The sequence below is a fragment of the Halyomorpha halys genome, unplaced genomic scaffold (assembly GCF_000696795.3).
Source record: "Halyomorpha halys isolate HHAL.00 unplaced genomic scaffold, Hhal_1.1 Scaffold1043.1, whole genome shotgun sequence".
Lineage (NCBI taxonomy): Eukaryota > Metazoa > Arthropoda > Insecta > Hemiptera > Pentatomidae > Halyomorpha > Halyomorpha halys.
Window position 1 is genome coordinate 128701 of NW_027106205.1, and position 18268 is coordinate 146968.

At 28.7% G+C, this 18268-nt stretch overlaps 1 protein-coding gene across 5 annotated transcripts in view; it reads right to left on the minus strand.

Annotated features, from left to right (window-relative positions):
- The window catches only part of moody (G-protein coupled receptor moody), a 112739-nt gene that overhangs the window by 23368 nt on the left and 71103 nt on the right, over positions 1-18268 (minus strand). The window contains exon 1 of one of the 5 annotated variants that reach the window (XM_014432308.3): positions 9986-10119. The exons of the other annotated variants lie outside the window; for them this stretch is intronic. Coding sequence (XP_014287794.1) covers positions 9986-10008 — 23 coding nt within the window. The 5' untranslated portion in view covers positions 10009-10119. Of the gene's footprint in view, positions 1-9985; positions 10120-18268 lie in introns of those variants that run through there. 5 annotated transcript variants of the gene reach the window in all.

Genomic DNA, 18268 nt, shown 5'->3' on the forward strand with positions numbered 1-18268 from the left:
CCCCCACGAAATTAAACTAAGTAGTAACTAAAAACATGTTTTACAACCTACAATACAGAAGACATTTTTTTTAAAAATAATTCCTAATAACATTAACAATAACGATATTTCCTACAATTAATATAAAATATTTGTAATCCTTCATATTTATTTTCATATAGTTTCCAGCTGAAGCCTCTGTTTTAGACAGAAAGGAATTACTCATATAGTAATTGCTGTGGCCGATATTACTAATTATACAATGCAATAATGAGCTGCGGAAATGGTTAATTCTAGCAAGTGAAGCGGGATGAGTTCTCTACTGCTTGTTACGATCTGTTTCGTATTGGGGATCTCTGCAGCTCTCTGCACACGATGATTCTACATCAGCTGCTCTCTAGGAGAGAGAGTGTGATTTAGCCTGGAAGATAGTATTGCGAGGATGGTCTTGGATAATTCGAGAAGATTACTTTAAATCTAATTTTTCTAACAAAATGAATTAGAAAAAAATTGTAATCTGGTGGGTTTATATTGACATTAATGCTTTTAAAGTTTTTTAATTATATAATTTTAACCAATAACCCATTTTAAAAACAATTATTTTCAATTTCAAACTAATGAGAGATTTAATAAGGTGATTTAGGAATTAAAATGTATTGAAAACAATCGTATAAAAGTAATTTCGGATAAATATAGCGGACATGAAAATTCCGTAACTACATGAAAACAAAAAAAAAGCTAAATTGATAGTTACTAAATGTTACTTATTAAAGGGAAAAAAAGAGATAATTTATAATTAAACCTCTAACAATGCGTTGATTCCCAACTAAGTCGAATGCTTCCAGTACCAGTTGTCAGTACTCATGCATCCGCACATATCTTGTAGTATACATATTTCTACAGTAAAAAAAAAAAAAAAAAACATATCTTGAGTCTGCTCAATGCACCAGTCCGGGAAATAAGATGTGTATGCGGGAAAATAAGAAAAAGAAGGGTCCCGATGGGATGCATTTCATAAGGTGCAAATGATATGCTGTAGGAAAACAACGGTTGCTCAGGAGGATTTTGAAAATTTAGAATTTTAAATTTAGATCCATTTTAGAATGGAATCTAAAATGCCATCTTTAGATCAATTTCACATTTTACATTATTTTTAAATGATAAATAATCGAAATTTTGAGACATGTTATTTTTATACTTCTATAAGAAAGATTTTATTTATTACTTTTTTAAATAAAAGAAGTTTTAGTACAATAAAACTCAGCCATTAACACTGACCGGAAAACGAAAAATTGTTAGAATATAATACATAATTAGAAATATTTTAGAAAGTTGACCATTTCTGACCGCCTGAGCTTACGTGGGATTTTATTAACTTTATGTGATGTGAAAGATTAATTAGTTTTGAAAATTAATTGATTTTTGTAATTTATTATTTATACAACCATTCTTTTCTCCTTTTCTTTACTCTCTTCGTTTTATATTTTTTACTTGTTTTAGCTTCCAGTGGACGAGCGAGCGGACTATATGTTTAGTACTAATGAGTGATTTTAACCAGTACTATGAGACGTAAAAAACTGGTAACAAGTTAGAAAATGCTAGGGAACTATTCTCGATATGAGCCTCGTGTAGGAGATTTAGATTTATTTTTTACAATATTATCATAATGGAATGTAACTTCAAAATTGTATTATATGAAGTTATATAACACCTTGACATAGCTTCTAATTTTGAGTAAAACACTGGCTTCAGAACTCTCCAGCCATGCGTCTCCAAAATAATCTTAAGCTTCTCCTGTAGTTTACTTAATTTTTTTTAATCTTAATCATTTCAAAGAATTAAAAATATACTAAACTGTGTTGCAATTAACTCTCTAGACTTCAGAAATTGAAGTTTTAACAATAAGCCTTGAATAATTAAAAAAAAAAATTAGTACAGTTGTGGTAAGTAATATTCCACTTCGTGATTCAAATCCAGAAACATATTATCAATTTGTTAACGATTTGACGTTGGTTGTTGTCGAAAGAGTGAACCACCAGTGACATAATCACTGTGTATTCGGCTACGATGTCATAGCATTAACGTTTCTTCCTTCGGGTGCTATATTATCCACGTTTTCATATTAAAATCGTTCAGTTAGTATAGATACTTTGTTCACAAAATCTTGACAATGTTCAAGGCAAAATTAAAATTAAAAATAGAGTAATACCATCTTTTGATATTCGAAATCTAGAGCGATTAAATCAATATTATGCCAGAATAACAATGTTACGGGCTCTTGGAGAATAATGTATTATTTAGAATATTAAGGCTGTGAAAAAGGTGATTCAATCAAAAACTTCAGACTTAGTAAAAAATTTACTAATGTTATACTGAATAATAAATTTACTATGGATGAAGTAGGGCTTGGGGATGAATGAATCATTATAATAATGAAAATATCATTAGCACTGAAACAACGGGTAAAAGTTCAATGGAGAGAACAAGACTTAAAAGGAGGAATTAATTAGTTATAATGTTATTTATATTCTGAATTGATGAGGGGCCTACATTTGCAAAGGTCGTTAATGGCTTCGAACGTTAGTGTTCTCAATGGCTTATTATAATTATTAATTATCCAAGATTTTAGATATTTGTTTACAAAAAATATCGGCCGTCATGGGGTAAGTCCAGTATAAGCCATAGCATATTAACTTTATTTATTTTCTTCTAAACAAAATAAAATTTTTAGATGACATATAGGATACTACTTTTTTCCAATCGGAAATAAAATATTATATTAAATTTTTTTGTCACTATTTATTTTTTTAATGGTTCCCCTACATGAAATTATTATTCCATATACAATCCTCTTTAAGACGACGGATGCCTTACCCCTCAAAATGTACTACGTCGAATTTAATTTTACATTTAAAATTAGAATTAAGATTCAAAACGGGATAAATCGATAATTATAATTAATAAAGGTTTTGGCAACAAACCCATTATCGGGGAACTTACTGAAAAATGGCTCAATTTAATTAGATAAAACAAGTGATGAAAAACGTTTTTGTTTTAAAGAAAGATACAGTTGCTGAAACATAATGCTGCCTATTTATTTCCTTGAATACTATAATAAATATAATTTTCACCTTAAAGATTATTTAAGTAGGGATAAATTAAAACAGTCGCTCGGACTAATGGATCATTGGAAGGATACTCGATTTTCAGAAAAAGAAAAATTAAAATAAAAATATTTCTTAAAAACATTAATAATTATTTTCTTCAAATAATCGTTTGTTTTTTATGTTTCATAATTAGATTTAATTATTTTTATGAATTTTCTCCTGATTTATTCACGTTGATTTTCAATTCAATCGCAAAATTGGATAACTCCGATTTACATAAAATTTTTATAAAAATTTGGTGTTTTAATTACTTTAGAATGTGTTTTTTGATGTAATTTAAAAACGACTGATCCAATAATAATTGTTTCTTAAAAAAACAAACTTCTGAATTATACATTTTTTTTTGTTTTTCCTAAAAATATTTCAAAAATTGGATTCTTCTTTTGCATTTCTAATATTACATTTATCACTTATCACTAATCAAATATTCCTCAAAAGACAATTTTACAGATTAGGTATCAATTTTTTCGGTGGCAGTTTTGCTCTAGCAGGCATTAATGTAGCAGCAGTCCCACGAAACAGTTTATCTAAAGCCCGGACTTATGGGATTTAAAGGTCAGTGTTGTTAGTACTGGGAACATCTTATCATGGGTGGAGTTTTAGGAATTCGGCATTGCTGAACAAGTATCTTGGCGACTGATAACAATCGTCTTACGTCAGCTATCGGGGGGAGCATATTGGCTTGCGGAGTGGATATCGTTATATTCCGTTAAGATGGTATATAGAATACATACTGTACTAACCATATTATAATCCATATTTATTGAAAAATAGAGAGGCAGAAATAAATAGATAGGCATAAAAATAAAAAAGATACGGTTTGGTTTCTTCTCTAGTCATACCTGAATTTCAATTATTTAAGAGGTGAACCAAAATATTTAAATTTTTAAGTAATAAATTTCCCTGGTGCGTAAATGAGTTAATGGGGCTATATTTTTTTAAGTAAATATTTCGACCTTTAATGTAAATATATCATACATAATGCTTTAATGATTTTGGTATTCCCGTTTCATTTTCTGCTTGAGAAATATTAATTAATTGTGTATGACTAAACAATTTATATACAATGGAACTCCAATTTTTTTATCTTTATAGTCGTTCAAGAATTTTGTAATTTCCAGCCACAATTTCATTGCATATGCTGGAGTTTGGGCTAATTTTATCGTTGGTGGGCTACCTACAGGTTGCTAACCTTTTAGAATCATCAGGCATTTATGGGTTTCGTTGATTTTATGTTTAATTACGAAACTAACACGCGATGCTTAAAAATAAAACGTGTATGTTAGTTTATTATTGAAAAAAAAATATGTTTTTTAAATATTTAAAATAAATAATACACAGTAATTGTTATTTCGAATATTTCACTATTTAAAGTACAGTGGATTATTGCAACAACATTATTTTGAGGGAAATGATTCCACCATCCCAAGCAGTAGGACACGCTACAGGGAAAATAGAAGAAAATATCATTTTACAGTAAAAAGCCAAATAAAAGTATAGAAAATAAAATAACAACTAGGAAAATCCTGGAAAACTTTTGTACTGTTCTAACTAAAATTTCTATTTATTTTTTTTTGTTTAAAATTTACAGGATTTCGATAGGTTTTGGACAATAATTATGATCAATTTCTTTCTAGATATTTAGAAATTTTGAAAAACATGTCATTTGTATATTAATGTTTTTTAATTATCCAACAGTTAAAACAAAAAAAAAATCAAAATTTTTTTTAAATCATTATTTCGCTATTGGTGCTCTAAATTAAAAATATATATGTTTCATAACACTAATGATATAGGAATGTGACAGAGTTGCCTTTAATGTTTGTATTATTTAATCCATAGGGCTGAAAATTTATAGGCAATAATTAATGGTGAATTATAGAACCATAACGTATTCTGTGATTTAACTCTCACTCCTGCTTGAGAGTTACAGAATAATTCCAAAAATATATCACAATATTTCGGCATATTTAAAAACGATAAATTGTGATATATGTACATTATAAATAACATAAATTATGTGTTATATTCACAAATTTGTGTGAGGAGGCAGAGGTCATTGGTGTCCAAGAATATCCTCGATTTCGGTAGCTCGTTGACAGTTTCTGTCGACGGAAGCTATAATGACTCTCATGATATATTGACGCTTTCACTTCACACATTTATATGCAAATGACTTACCGTCATTGACATGGGACAATGGATGGAGCGTGTCAGCTGAGTTTTCAAAAATACTAACACGAGTGAGAGTGTACTACTGAGGGATTTAAAAAAAATCCATATTGAAAATACCAATAATTATTATTAAATATCAATAATTAATAATACATTCAATATTTCACAGGTGTATGAAGGTAATTTTTCAATTTTATAAAACTATATATTGTTGAAGGTTTAATTTCGTATAATAAAGTCAATAATATATCCATTTTTTTTTTATAATAGGGAGTGGGTAGCTTAATGGTAAGGCAATGGACTACTAACTTTAAGGACTCGGGTTCGAATCCGGCTGTAACAGATAATTATAGTCTGATTACCTATAACCAACCACCGTTAAGCACTGAGGGTTCGGGAGCCCTCCGGAGTCCACCCAGCCTCATAAAGTGGGTACCTTAATTGGGTAAAAATCTGGCAGTGACGCATGATTCTGAAAAAAAATCACCTCCTTACACAACCGTTGATCTAGTATAACAGTACTTCCTTACAAGGTATTGTACCCCTGCTGACCCTCCATGGATCAGCGGTACAATTTTAATTTTTTTTTTTTTAATTATTTATTTATTGTAATTTACAACTGTACAAAATAATACAATAGGTGAATATGTAGTATGTTTCATATAAACTTGAAAATCTTGGGAAGGAACCACCCATTGGTGGTACTTCAAACATTAATTTAAACTAGAAGGTCTCGTGGCCATCTTCTTTTCATACGCCTCGGAGGATTATTAGGGATTGTTAAGGATGAAAGATTAAGAATTAATGGGTTAGGATAGTTAAGGAGTTTGGAATAAAAAGACGCACAATTTTAATTTAATTTTAATTTTTTATAATCTCTTTTTTAACTACTATGGTTGAAATTTTATTGATTTTGATATTTTTATAACGAAGTCTGAATTTTTCAGCTATATATCTATTACCTCCTCAACCAAAAAGAAAGGTACAATGCCCGGCGCTTTTTTTTCGGTATCACTGAATCTGAATGGTTCTGATCTTGGGAATTCATGATAACACGAGTCCATTATGATCTATGGTGCCCATATGGCCTAAATTACGTAATGATATTTAGCTGTAATAATAAAATTTAATATTACATGGGTATAAAGAAGGTAGTTTTAAAATCAAACATTAAGTATAAAAAACAAAAATAGTAGCTGGCTCAAGGAATGGATCAAAATTAGCTGCTAGTTAAGGTAAGCATACTATAAAGTTATTTTGAATCTGTGAAAATATGGGGAAGTCAAAAGTTTCATAAAAATGAGGTGAACTTTATAATTAAATTGTAAACCATTTTTTAAGGATATAATGTATATATGAACTATGTGTAATGGTTAAATGGATGGAAACATTAGGGTAGGATAAGTAGATGTCCCATTTTAATGTCATGTAGGAAAGTATGTTAAAAGAAGAAAAAAAATGGAATATCATTTTGACTGTTTTGGACAGTCAGTTGGTCGAAGTATACTTCTTACAAAACCACCCAAGTCAGTTAATTTATTTATTATTTGTATCAAGTGTGTATCCATTCTCAATCAAATCGTCTTAGATGTTAATATACATACATGCGTATAGGTATAAACATAAATATACACGCAAAAAATACCTAACAACCTATAAACAAACAAAAATACTTAAAACGATCATAAAATTTTACTACGACCTTTTTACGACCTGAGGATGTTGATAAAAGATTTCATAGTATCAAATCGGACAAGAACCCAATCCATAAATAAAACAGATAAAAGCAGATCTAAAGATAGGACGTTACAATCAAAATGTATTGAATAGGCGTTTTTAATACACGATATTTAATGTTCTGTTTGTAAAATTAACTCAAATGTTATTTTGATTGTGAAACTCTTTCTGTAAATAATGCCGATAATATAATGGAGAAAGGAATGAGTCCTTATCAGTCATGTTTTCTGTGATCAAATGGAAACTATTTTTTTTTTTTATTAAAAATTAATTATTTTAGATTGATTAATTATTTCATAGTTTGTAAATCACTATAGTCACAAAAATAAATTATAATTAAATATTTCAATTCCAACCCACCGCTTGTTTTTATTTTTATTAATAATGTTAAAATTATAACTGAATAATTAACTTTGTGCATTAAAAACAATAACTTATTTTTTGAAAAATAAAAAATAGATACAAACCAAACTTTATGTACATAGGATAAAAAATGCAATATAACATAAAATGTAGTAAATGTATGTTCCTATAAATCAGTAATACATTATGTACAGTATTCCTTATCCTAACGACTCGAATATAAAGTATGTATTTAAATATGAAAAATTAACACAATCCTTCATTAACTCCACAGGTTTTAATTAATAAGTAAATGTGAAATAAATAAGACTTTCTTCTAACCAACAATAAACAAATGTACTCTGAGAGTAACTAACTAGTTCCTTGACTCCAATTCACAATGTTGAGTCATCAAAGTAGAAATGAATTTCTTCTGATTAGAAAGCAGTTGTATACTGGCACTTTTCAATTGACGAAGAGATAAGTCCCAATTGACAGTGTTGTCAATTGAGAAGAGCACCGACCTTATCGCACGCTGATGCTGGGGTGCGCTCTATTTCTCTGAAATGTAATTCAGCATGGAATTACCATATGAGTTGGTAGATGACGCAGAACGAATTTCTAGTATCCTTTACAGGGAAAGTTTTTAATTATATATTATAGATGCTTTACTATACAAATATGTATTTATAGCAACCAAGCAGAGATCATGAAAATAATTCATTTTAAAATTGTTTGTTAAAACTAATTCATTCGTAATTTTTATAGTTAAAATAAAACCAATTACTTCCATTGGTTATACCTAGATTAGGTATGAAAATAATATAATATTTTAGAATTATAATAACACAAGTAGATATAATATAAGTATGTATCTGTATATTTTTCTCCTGTTACTATCAGAATTACTTAGATATAGTTATATATATTATATATATACTATATAATAAGTGAATATAAAATTAGAATTATATTTTATACGTAATTATGGGTGAGTTTATGTATGTATGAACCGTAGAAATCGAAAGTGAAGTAAGAAGTAATCTATAGTTCATTTTTATGATAAATAATAAATTATTCACTGATTGTATTTAATTTAAATGCTTTAGTTTCATATGCTTGAGTTAAAATTTAACAAAGAAAGTAAGTCATTGATGCTTACCAAACGTTTTATTGAACCCACCGGAGAGTATTAAATCTCAAGATTTTATTTACACCACTTTTGGGTTTAATGACTCATATACATATTTAACTTACTATATATTACTTTTGCTGTAATTAATTTACATTTTAAGGTTTTCTTTTTTTTTAACATTCTAGTCAATAATATTTTAAGAATTACTTTTTATTCGAAGAGTAGGCCTTAATTTTTAGGAACTAATTTGTTGTTATTTTTAAATATATAATATATATATTTTTTTACAAAGATAATTCATTTCCAGTAAGATTATACATTTAAATTATAAGATTATACTATTTCTATATTGAAAATCGTACGGAAAAACATTATAAAATAAATAAAATATATTTTATAACACGGGCGAAATACCACAGAAATTATAACTATTAAATAATTTTTTAAGTCTCCAAATTAAATACCTTTAATAATTTATAGTCATTTAAGTTAAAGTTTAATATAAACTAGTTAACGCTTCAAAATCAACATTGAATATTTTCAAGACTAAAAAAATACAATAAAGTTATACCAACAAGGAAATAATAAGAGATTTTTAACTAGAGGAGAGATGTAATTTCATATTGATTTTTATACTGTGTTGGAAGTTTATTAAAGGAACAAAACAACATAAAAACGAATTGCTTGGTCTGGACCTGGAGCTGACAAATTATTTCAATAGTAATAAACTTTGAAGTCTTAAATTTAAAATTATTAGTTATATTTTTTTTAATGACTCTGATTGTTATAATTATTATTTTAGCCTGAAATTCCATCAACTGCAAGTAAAAATAATTCAAACAAACCAGAAAGAACCTGTAGCAATATCCAGTGATTAAGGCGGAATATCCACCTGTTGCACCAGCGAGTCGACACCGTTATCGACTAAGTGTCACCTCTCTTTCATATAAGAAAAATGCTTGGTAAATGATCTCTAAAATTAACCGAGAGGTAATTAATAACCTAAGATATGAACTTCTTTGAAGGGGATGAAAATGAGAAAAGTTTTCATATAATCGATGGTGTTGGGTGTCTTTTATTAAATATAAGATAAATCGCTTCTATGCATTGGATATGAAAGTGATTGACTTTTCAGGAGATAAATTTATTTATTACACGTTTTTTAAAAAATAATAACCATAATAAATAATAAGCATAATAACCAATAAAATATAAAATTTTTTGCTTCTTTTAGTTTTTCATAATATATATGTTTTTTCTTGTTTAGAAAAAAAATTATAAAATTAAAAAGTTAATTAATTCAATATCGTATTACAATCTAATTTACAGACATTCGTTAGGTGGAGTATTAATAAGTATTAAAAAAAATATATATATAATATATATACAACACTTATTAATATCGCATACACATATGTATACTATCGATTATGAGGGAACTACTACTCACTTCTCTAGGCCGGGGTCCCACATGGCGACTTGCCGGTGACTGGTCTCAGATGTAGGAATGACGTCACACCCCCACCCTCCAGCCGTACCCCACTGTTAATTAATTACTATCAGATGACTGTAGAGCAATTAGACTCTGTCCAGGAGGTCACCAGCTGATATAGATGTCAATATCGATATATCGATGTAAACAACAGCAAGCAACATGTTAATAAGGTACTTATTTTCAAAATGGCGTGGGTACTGAATAGTAAAAATAACAAAAGCCCAAAAACTAAATTCATCACTAGTTAATCAGTATTTGCAGATACAAAAATGAGAGACATTTTATTGAAAGCCCTTTTTAAAGTAATCAAATCAATCTATTAATTAATAACTCGGTAAATAATTTTTAAAAAAAATAATTTTGAATTATTATATTTTTAATATTATTTTAAAAATTAACATAATTTTTGACGGTACAAGAGATAGACAAAAGCTTTTGTTCAAATTCAAATTAACTGATAACAAAATGATTTGTGACGTCTTTTTTTATAATTTGTTGTAAAATATATTCAAATGTTTTATGTTGACTTGACTTTGATATAAAAATAGAGCTGAGAGTTTTTGAAGAGAAATTTTAGTAGGGTTTAGATGTAAAAGTAGTATTTTTATGTTGTTTTTTTTTATTAAATGAAACTCTTTCTGTATAAATATCTTGTGGAGTAAATACTCCAGTAATTAAATAATTAGAATCGATCTTTTAAGGATGATATTCACCAAGAATGCCCAACTCCTGGTTTCTTATGGACATTTTTTAAAAAGTGTTCTACCTGCTAAAAACTTAACAGTGATAACTGGACTTAGGGTGAAAAAAGATATAAAGCCAATAGTGTTTTTATTATTAATGTTTTTTTGTTTAAAAAGATTTAAACATTTTCTAACATTATCGTGAAGGCGCCAATATTTTTAGCCATACACAGGGAGCTTCTGTAATGAAGGATTAAATTAATTGGAAGGGAATGCCTTCATTCACAATTTAATTTGGGTCTGATAAATATAATGATAATGACTCACAATCTGTGAGTCACAATAGTATGTGAATCAGTAAGCAGGGTACGATGTTTGGTCTTCCTGAACTATAAATATGAAAAAGACGGGTCACATAAATATGTAGATATAAAGCAAGAGTAGTTCTAATCCTTATATCAAATAATGGTCTCAATGTATGTTATATTCACGATAATAAATCCATAATTGTTTAATTAAAAATCAGTTAATTACGTACTAATTACAGATTCATCGACAAAAACGATTAATTTTCTTACCCGGTTTATAAAAATAATTAATCATTCAACTAAATTGGGTTCATATTGCATCTTTAGGTTCAGATATATAGTTCATTATTTCAATCGTTAAAAAAAAAAAAAATAAGATGGTATAGGACTTAATGTTAGTATAACTAATAAAATAGCTTCCATTATTCAATATAAAAAATATAAATTGTGGCCGATAAGAGACAATGCTATTTTACCTATTTATACAGAGTTGCTAAGTTTCTCTCGTTAATGTATAATATATCCAATTAAGCTATAGGCTAATTAATATATTATAATATTCCCTAGTAACCTATAAGATGATCTTTTAAATAAATACCATATCGACTATGAATCACGTACATTACAAGTTTGTTCTTGATATAGACAACTTTTCTATAATTTTGAGTTTCTATAGTTTGATCCTCAAAATGTCAAAACAGAGCAAAGACCCCTAACGTATTAGTACAGGCCGATAACCCGCAAAAGATAATTTTATAATGGTCACAGAACGGATATTTAATTAAAAATAAATAATTTTAAAGATATTAGTCGAAGAAAAAAGTCAAGGAAAAAAACCAAAGTCTCAGATTTCAAATTACTAATGAATGTAGCAAAATTAAAAAATAAATAAACTGTCGGTTTTTAGTTATGAGGCGATTATTTCAGAGAACAGCTGGCAAGTTCGATGTCTTAAAGAAGTTAATGAGATCCCCAGAGTATTTTGAAATTTTTTTTTTTTTTTTAATACTTTTTTATTTATTGATAGATATAACAATCTTCCATGTAGTTGTGGGCAATAGGTAATAGTGACGAATGATCTCATGCATACTAAAATAAAATAAATAAATGAGTGAAAAAAAAGTCTCTTAAAATATATAGAAACAAAATGAACATAATCAAACTATGTGTATGAAAAATAAATAAATAAATTAACAAAATGATAAAATAATATAGTCTCTAGTCACATTTACACTCTAATTTGAAACAATTAAGGCTCAAAATACTTTTTAACATTTTTTTATAATATTAGAATTACGTACGTTCAGTATGAATATTGAAACTTGGTATAGAAGTAGGTGCTTTCCACTAGACACTATGATTCACTTGCATAAACACTATGGTTCACTTACATTCCGGATTTCATTGAACTATACGGAGTATCTTAGTTTTTTAAATGACAAAACGGATTTAGAAACATCCTACTTCCATTTTTTTTTTAATAACTTTATTGAAATTTACAACTGTATATTACATAATATATTTAGTAAATATGGTCTTAGTTGAATTGGAGTGTTACAGGCGTGTAGAGCAACTACCCACTGGCACTCTTGTCTTCCATTTAAAAATGAAATAACAATATTAGATACATTAGTTATTATAAAAAAAAATAATAATCTGTACACAACCTATGGAGGGTCAGGGGTTCGGTACTTTGTAAAGAAGTACGGTTACTAGACCAACGGTTTTGCAAGCTCACCTCTAAATCACCATCTGTTCAGAATTACGCTCGAATGCTAAATTTTGACCCAATTAACTTTATGAGGCTGGTTGGACCATAGAGGGCACCCAAATCCACAGGGCTAACTCACGGCTACAATGAAACAGAAAATAATTATCTGCCACAACCGGATTTGAACCCCTGTCCTTGGAGTTTGTAGGGCAGTGCCTTTACCAATGAACTAACCACTTCCTCATTAGTTATTATATTACATATTATTAAAACTTATAATTTTATTGAAATAGCTCAATTTTAAATTTTATCAATGTATGGAATGAGCAGAAAAAAATTATTGAGAACCAAAACACATTTTGTTTAAAAAAGAAAAAGTAGAATTGTAAATCGTTTTACTAATTTTATTTTCTAATGTTATGTAACTGCATTAATACTGTAAATTTATTAATTAGAAATGCATTATACTGACTGTGGTTTATTTTTTAAAAAATTAATTATTGAAAGAGAATGTAGATGGTAGATAGATAATTTCGAAGTGCCATACAGAAAATAGAACTCAAAATCGTAAAAAAAATATTAAAAGTTTTAACTTATGGATCGGAAATAACAAAAATTATTCGTGAAAAAAAAAGTTTTTTTATCATTATTTTATAAATTAACTCACGTTTTGACGGTGCAACAGATAGCTAAAAGTTTTTGTTCAGGTGCAAATTAACTGAGAACAAAACGTGTTAGTGTGATGGCTAAATGAAGAAGATATGACCATTTTATATACAACAGAGCCCAAATAGGGCAGAAATTTACTAAAACTGATTTCTGGAGCCCTTTTTTTATGATCTATTGTAAGATATATAACAGAGGTTTTATCTCTCGACTTAACTTTGATATAAAATTGGAGCTGAGAGTTCTTGAGGAGAAATTTCAGTAGGCTTTAGATAAAAAATTAAACTTTTTATGTATAATAAATATCTTGGGGAGTATTTAATTAGTATTGATCTTTTAAGGATGATATAAACCAAGAACGGCAAACTTCTGGTTTCTTATGGACATTTTTTTAAAGGTAATCTACCTGCTAAAAACTTTACATTTATGTGATAACTGGACTTAGGATGAAAAGATATATAAAGCCAATAGTGTTTTGTATTATTAATGCTTTTTTGTTTAAAAAGTTTTTAACATTTTCTAGCTTTATCGTTAGAAAAAATTAAAAACGCTCTCACGGACAGATGATTTGTTTTCCACACTAGCCGTGCTATTTTTTGGAATACTAATTGTTAAGTTGATACTCAAGAACCATTTAAATTACAGTTGTGTATGAGTCACGTTTGGTCCATAGTAGCAGTCGAAGATTAAACAATAATATTATCAAAATAAATTAAATTTCATTTGCCCATAAAGTAAAATACTGCTATTAGAAAATTCAATTAATGTAGTATAAAATAATTCTAATGACTGGATGGAGTTCCAGCTTTCAGCAAGTTTGTGATGCATATTTATTTTTCTTTTATAATTCATGCAAGTATGCGAACTTAATTGTAAGGTGAGTATAATTGTATTGCTATTATATGTTTATATGTACTGAAATTCGTACACATAAAATAATACAATGGTATAATATGTATTATTATATAAAGCTGAAGAATTTTTCTTGTTGAATTTCTAAATATACCTTAACCCGATTTAAATTGTTTATTTACCCTGGATAAACCGTTTATTGTTTATTGGCCCTTTAGATTTTTTAATAGCACCCATAGGAATAAAGCAGTAAATATAAATGTTTAAAAAAAAAGAATTAAATATGCACCACTACAACCCATGAGGAGTCAGGGATTCAGTACTTTGTAAAGAAGTACTGTCACTAGACCAACGGTTGTGCAAGGAGGTAATTTGGTCAGAATCACGCTAAATATAAATGTTTATTAATCCGAAAAACTGCAGTCAACAATGTAAAGCGAAAATAACAAGCGAGTGGTGCTAAGAGCGTTACCGAAGTACCTTGTAATAGTTACAGCACTTTTATTGTCAATATTATAACAATTTTAACAAAACCGTGTGTCAAGTACATAAGTTAGTAGTTTCCCCATCACTCTTATTTGGTAGATAAATAATTATTTGAATTTTTCAGTGTTTGAGAATTCATATTGTTATTTTTTAAAACATTTTACTTATTGGTTGTGAACAAAATAAATAGGAGATGCGGTTTTGAAATATTTGCGTGACAAGAAAAATATATTTGGCTTAGTATAAGCCAAATATAGCACAAGCTTATATATAGCTTAGCACAAGCATCGCAGAGGTTGTACTTTGGTAAAATTAATAATGAACCATGTTTACATCAGTCCCCAGTTTTCCTCTAACTTAGTTTATATTTATCCACGTCATTTACCAGGATTTGAATACAGATAGGCAAGCCGCAAAACTAGTTCTTTAATGCGTAATCTATGAGTATGTTTATTTAATACGTAAATCTTGGCGAAGAAATTCTGAGGACAAAAATTTGTTTCCATTTCCTGGAAATGAAAAAAGTTTCCATACCTGCACTAATCACAAAGCAAATATAAATGTTTGTGCTTACTAATTGTAAGCCGTATTTGTATCGAGTGGAAGGGCAATAAACTTTTGTCAGATGAAATTGGTCAAAAAGTCATTTTGTGTATGAAAGTGGCATATATAACTATGGCCAAACCTCTAGTATCAAATAACCGGTCATCGTGAAATAATATGTTGCCTTAAGTAGGTACGGACGGAGAGGTCGCACTGGGCCTTGCGCTTAGATTACATAAATAATAGTTATCTTTCTTAATCTACAATTGCTCGTAAAAGAAAAATATAAAAAAAAAAAGTTAACTAAAACAGTTCATAGATAGGTTTATATTACATAAATCTAAATGACTGGGTGCGTCGAGAATATGGGGAGGAGAGAAGGTGTATTTCTGGGTTGCATATTGGCACATCAGATAAGGTTTCAAGTCAATACTTTAAATTAATTAGTAAATTAATTTACTGTAAATTTTGTGTGAAGTTAAAAATTATCAAAACCATAACAATGTACATTGTTAATCGAACTATGTTATACACGGATGATAAAGATTTAGGTTGTCTGTAAAAAAAAAAATGTTTGAAAACTTAATAAATCTATTGCAGTTATAAATTTAAATTAGTATAAATTTATGTTTGACCTGCTTATTAAAATAGGGGCAGTATTATTAAGGTTTCCTGCTCGTTGGTACAGCACACACAGGAATCTGGGTCGTCATGTCATATCAGCTCTGTGACTTATCAACAACAAAGTTGTTATTGACGGCAGTAATTTAAATAACTTCCACATCACATAAAATTCAGAGTTGAAAACTTCTGTTACGAATTATTCAGAGCGTTATGCGTTCGAGACCTAAATATATGTTGGCAGAAAATAGATCCAAAATTTCCTTTTATCTCATCAAAACGGAACTGTTTATTTCAGGAAATAAACATAAGATAGCTTTCTGTTAGACGCTAATGGATCAATGTTTGCAGAGTAAAATACACAAGACTCTCATGATAGACACCAGAGAGAGAGGGAAAGGTAACTAATTTTCTTATAAAGTTGATATGGATAATGGCGGTGTCAGAATATTAACAATCTAATTTATATGTATTGTATATGCTTTTATTTTTTTAAAGCCAACCGAACAATAAAAAATTGACTAAACGTAAGTCCAAATTTATTAGTTAACTGCGATTATTATTCATTTATTTTTGAATTTTACCCTAAAACAATAGACTTTTAGAACACTATCAGAAAGTGAGATAGAAGTAGATTTTATATCAGTTTGAAAATAATTGAAGGAGTCCTTCCTTTTTTTTTTTTTTAGCAGTAGCATTTAGTTATAGGTATTAAATTGAATGTTTGAAAATTTAATGCTAATTAATTGGTGTTAAATAAGTGCCTTTTTGGAGTAAAGTTTTTTTCCTTACTTCCTCATTTTTTTATAATGTTTTTTTCGTAGACATCCTGTGTACAATATTGTCTTTCCAATGGTTGAAAGACATATTTTTTGATTGACTGTATTGTTAAAACGTTTTTGATGAGACTTCCAACTTACATGTCTTTCCTTTAAAAACTAAAGTGCGTAAGAAGCTACCGGTTTTTGATAAAATTTACGCTAGGTCCTTTTGACATCAATTCCCTTTTATTTAAATTTAGATCAAATAGGACTAGCCTTCATTGAAATATAAGCGTAATGAGAACAATAAGTTCATGAATATGTGAGGGAAAGTAATCGGCGAAAAAATAACATAATTCATTTATAACTTTTTTCGTTATATTATAATACGGATTTTTTTTTCGTACCCCCCTGACGATAAGCAATGAATACATACATACGGGTAGGTATATGTATATATGGTAGTTTGTAATTCCTTCGATTGCCTTGTGGCATTTTAAGGTGATGATCAGTTGAATTACGGATAATGTAGCATCTCCTTATATTCTCTACAATAACAATTGGAAGAAGATAAGGCAAGTAGTTTACCGTACGCAGTAGATTGGAAGAAGATAAGGTAAGTAGTTTACCGTGGGAAGTAGATTGGAAGAAGATAGTCCGGGTGGCGGTCAATAAATGTTTCAAAATAGTAACAAAACTATTTATCGTTAACCAACGTTTGGTCCCACTTTGCAGGGCTTCGTAAGGGCTAAATGAGAAAACAAGATACAAATAAAAAATATTTCCAAAACAATTGTTAAGTTTATGAAGTATATAGAAAAACTAAAATTAATAATAACAATATGTCAGATTCTCCACTGAAGTTGAGTGTTTGCGGCTTTAGCGCACTTGCTCAGCCTCCACTGGCTCATTACCAGTGATGCGGCGAGAGGGATGCGCTGGGATATTTTGAGCTCTTGTCTATCCCACGCACGTGGAGGATATAGTTGGCTCGGGGATCCCCAGGCCGATTGTGTAAATATAGATTATATTATTTTTTTTTCATACACATAGTTTAATTATGTTCATTTTGTTTATCCTTCTGTTTGTATATATTGTAAGAGAGACTTTTTTTTTTCATTCATTTATTTATTTGTATTTTTATTTTAGTATGAATGTGATCATTACCTATTGCCCATAACTGTGTGGCAGATTAAAAAAAAAAAATATATATATGCATTATTTAATTTTGGTTTTACAAAACAGACTAATATCAAACTAAATATATCGAAATAATATAACCCAAAAGGTTGCGCAACTTTTATCCCAAACAAGCATTCCATTGAAACGTTACCACATACAGGAAGAACAGGGTTCGGGAAATAAAAAAAATTCAATTTCCCGGTTTTTATGATACCTGCAAATTGAAAAGAGCTTTCGTTGATAAATAAATCAAATCAAATTTCAGGCCTCCTCTGATGGACTCAATGTTCGTCACCTGTAGCTTTATGCCTCATAGCACGTTTTTTTATGTTTTAATTATTTTTAAATTGATTTATAACTAATTTAATTGTAATTAAGATAAAAACACAACAAGTAATGAAGTAAAAGGATATTATAATAAGATA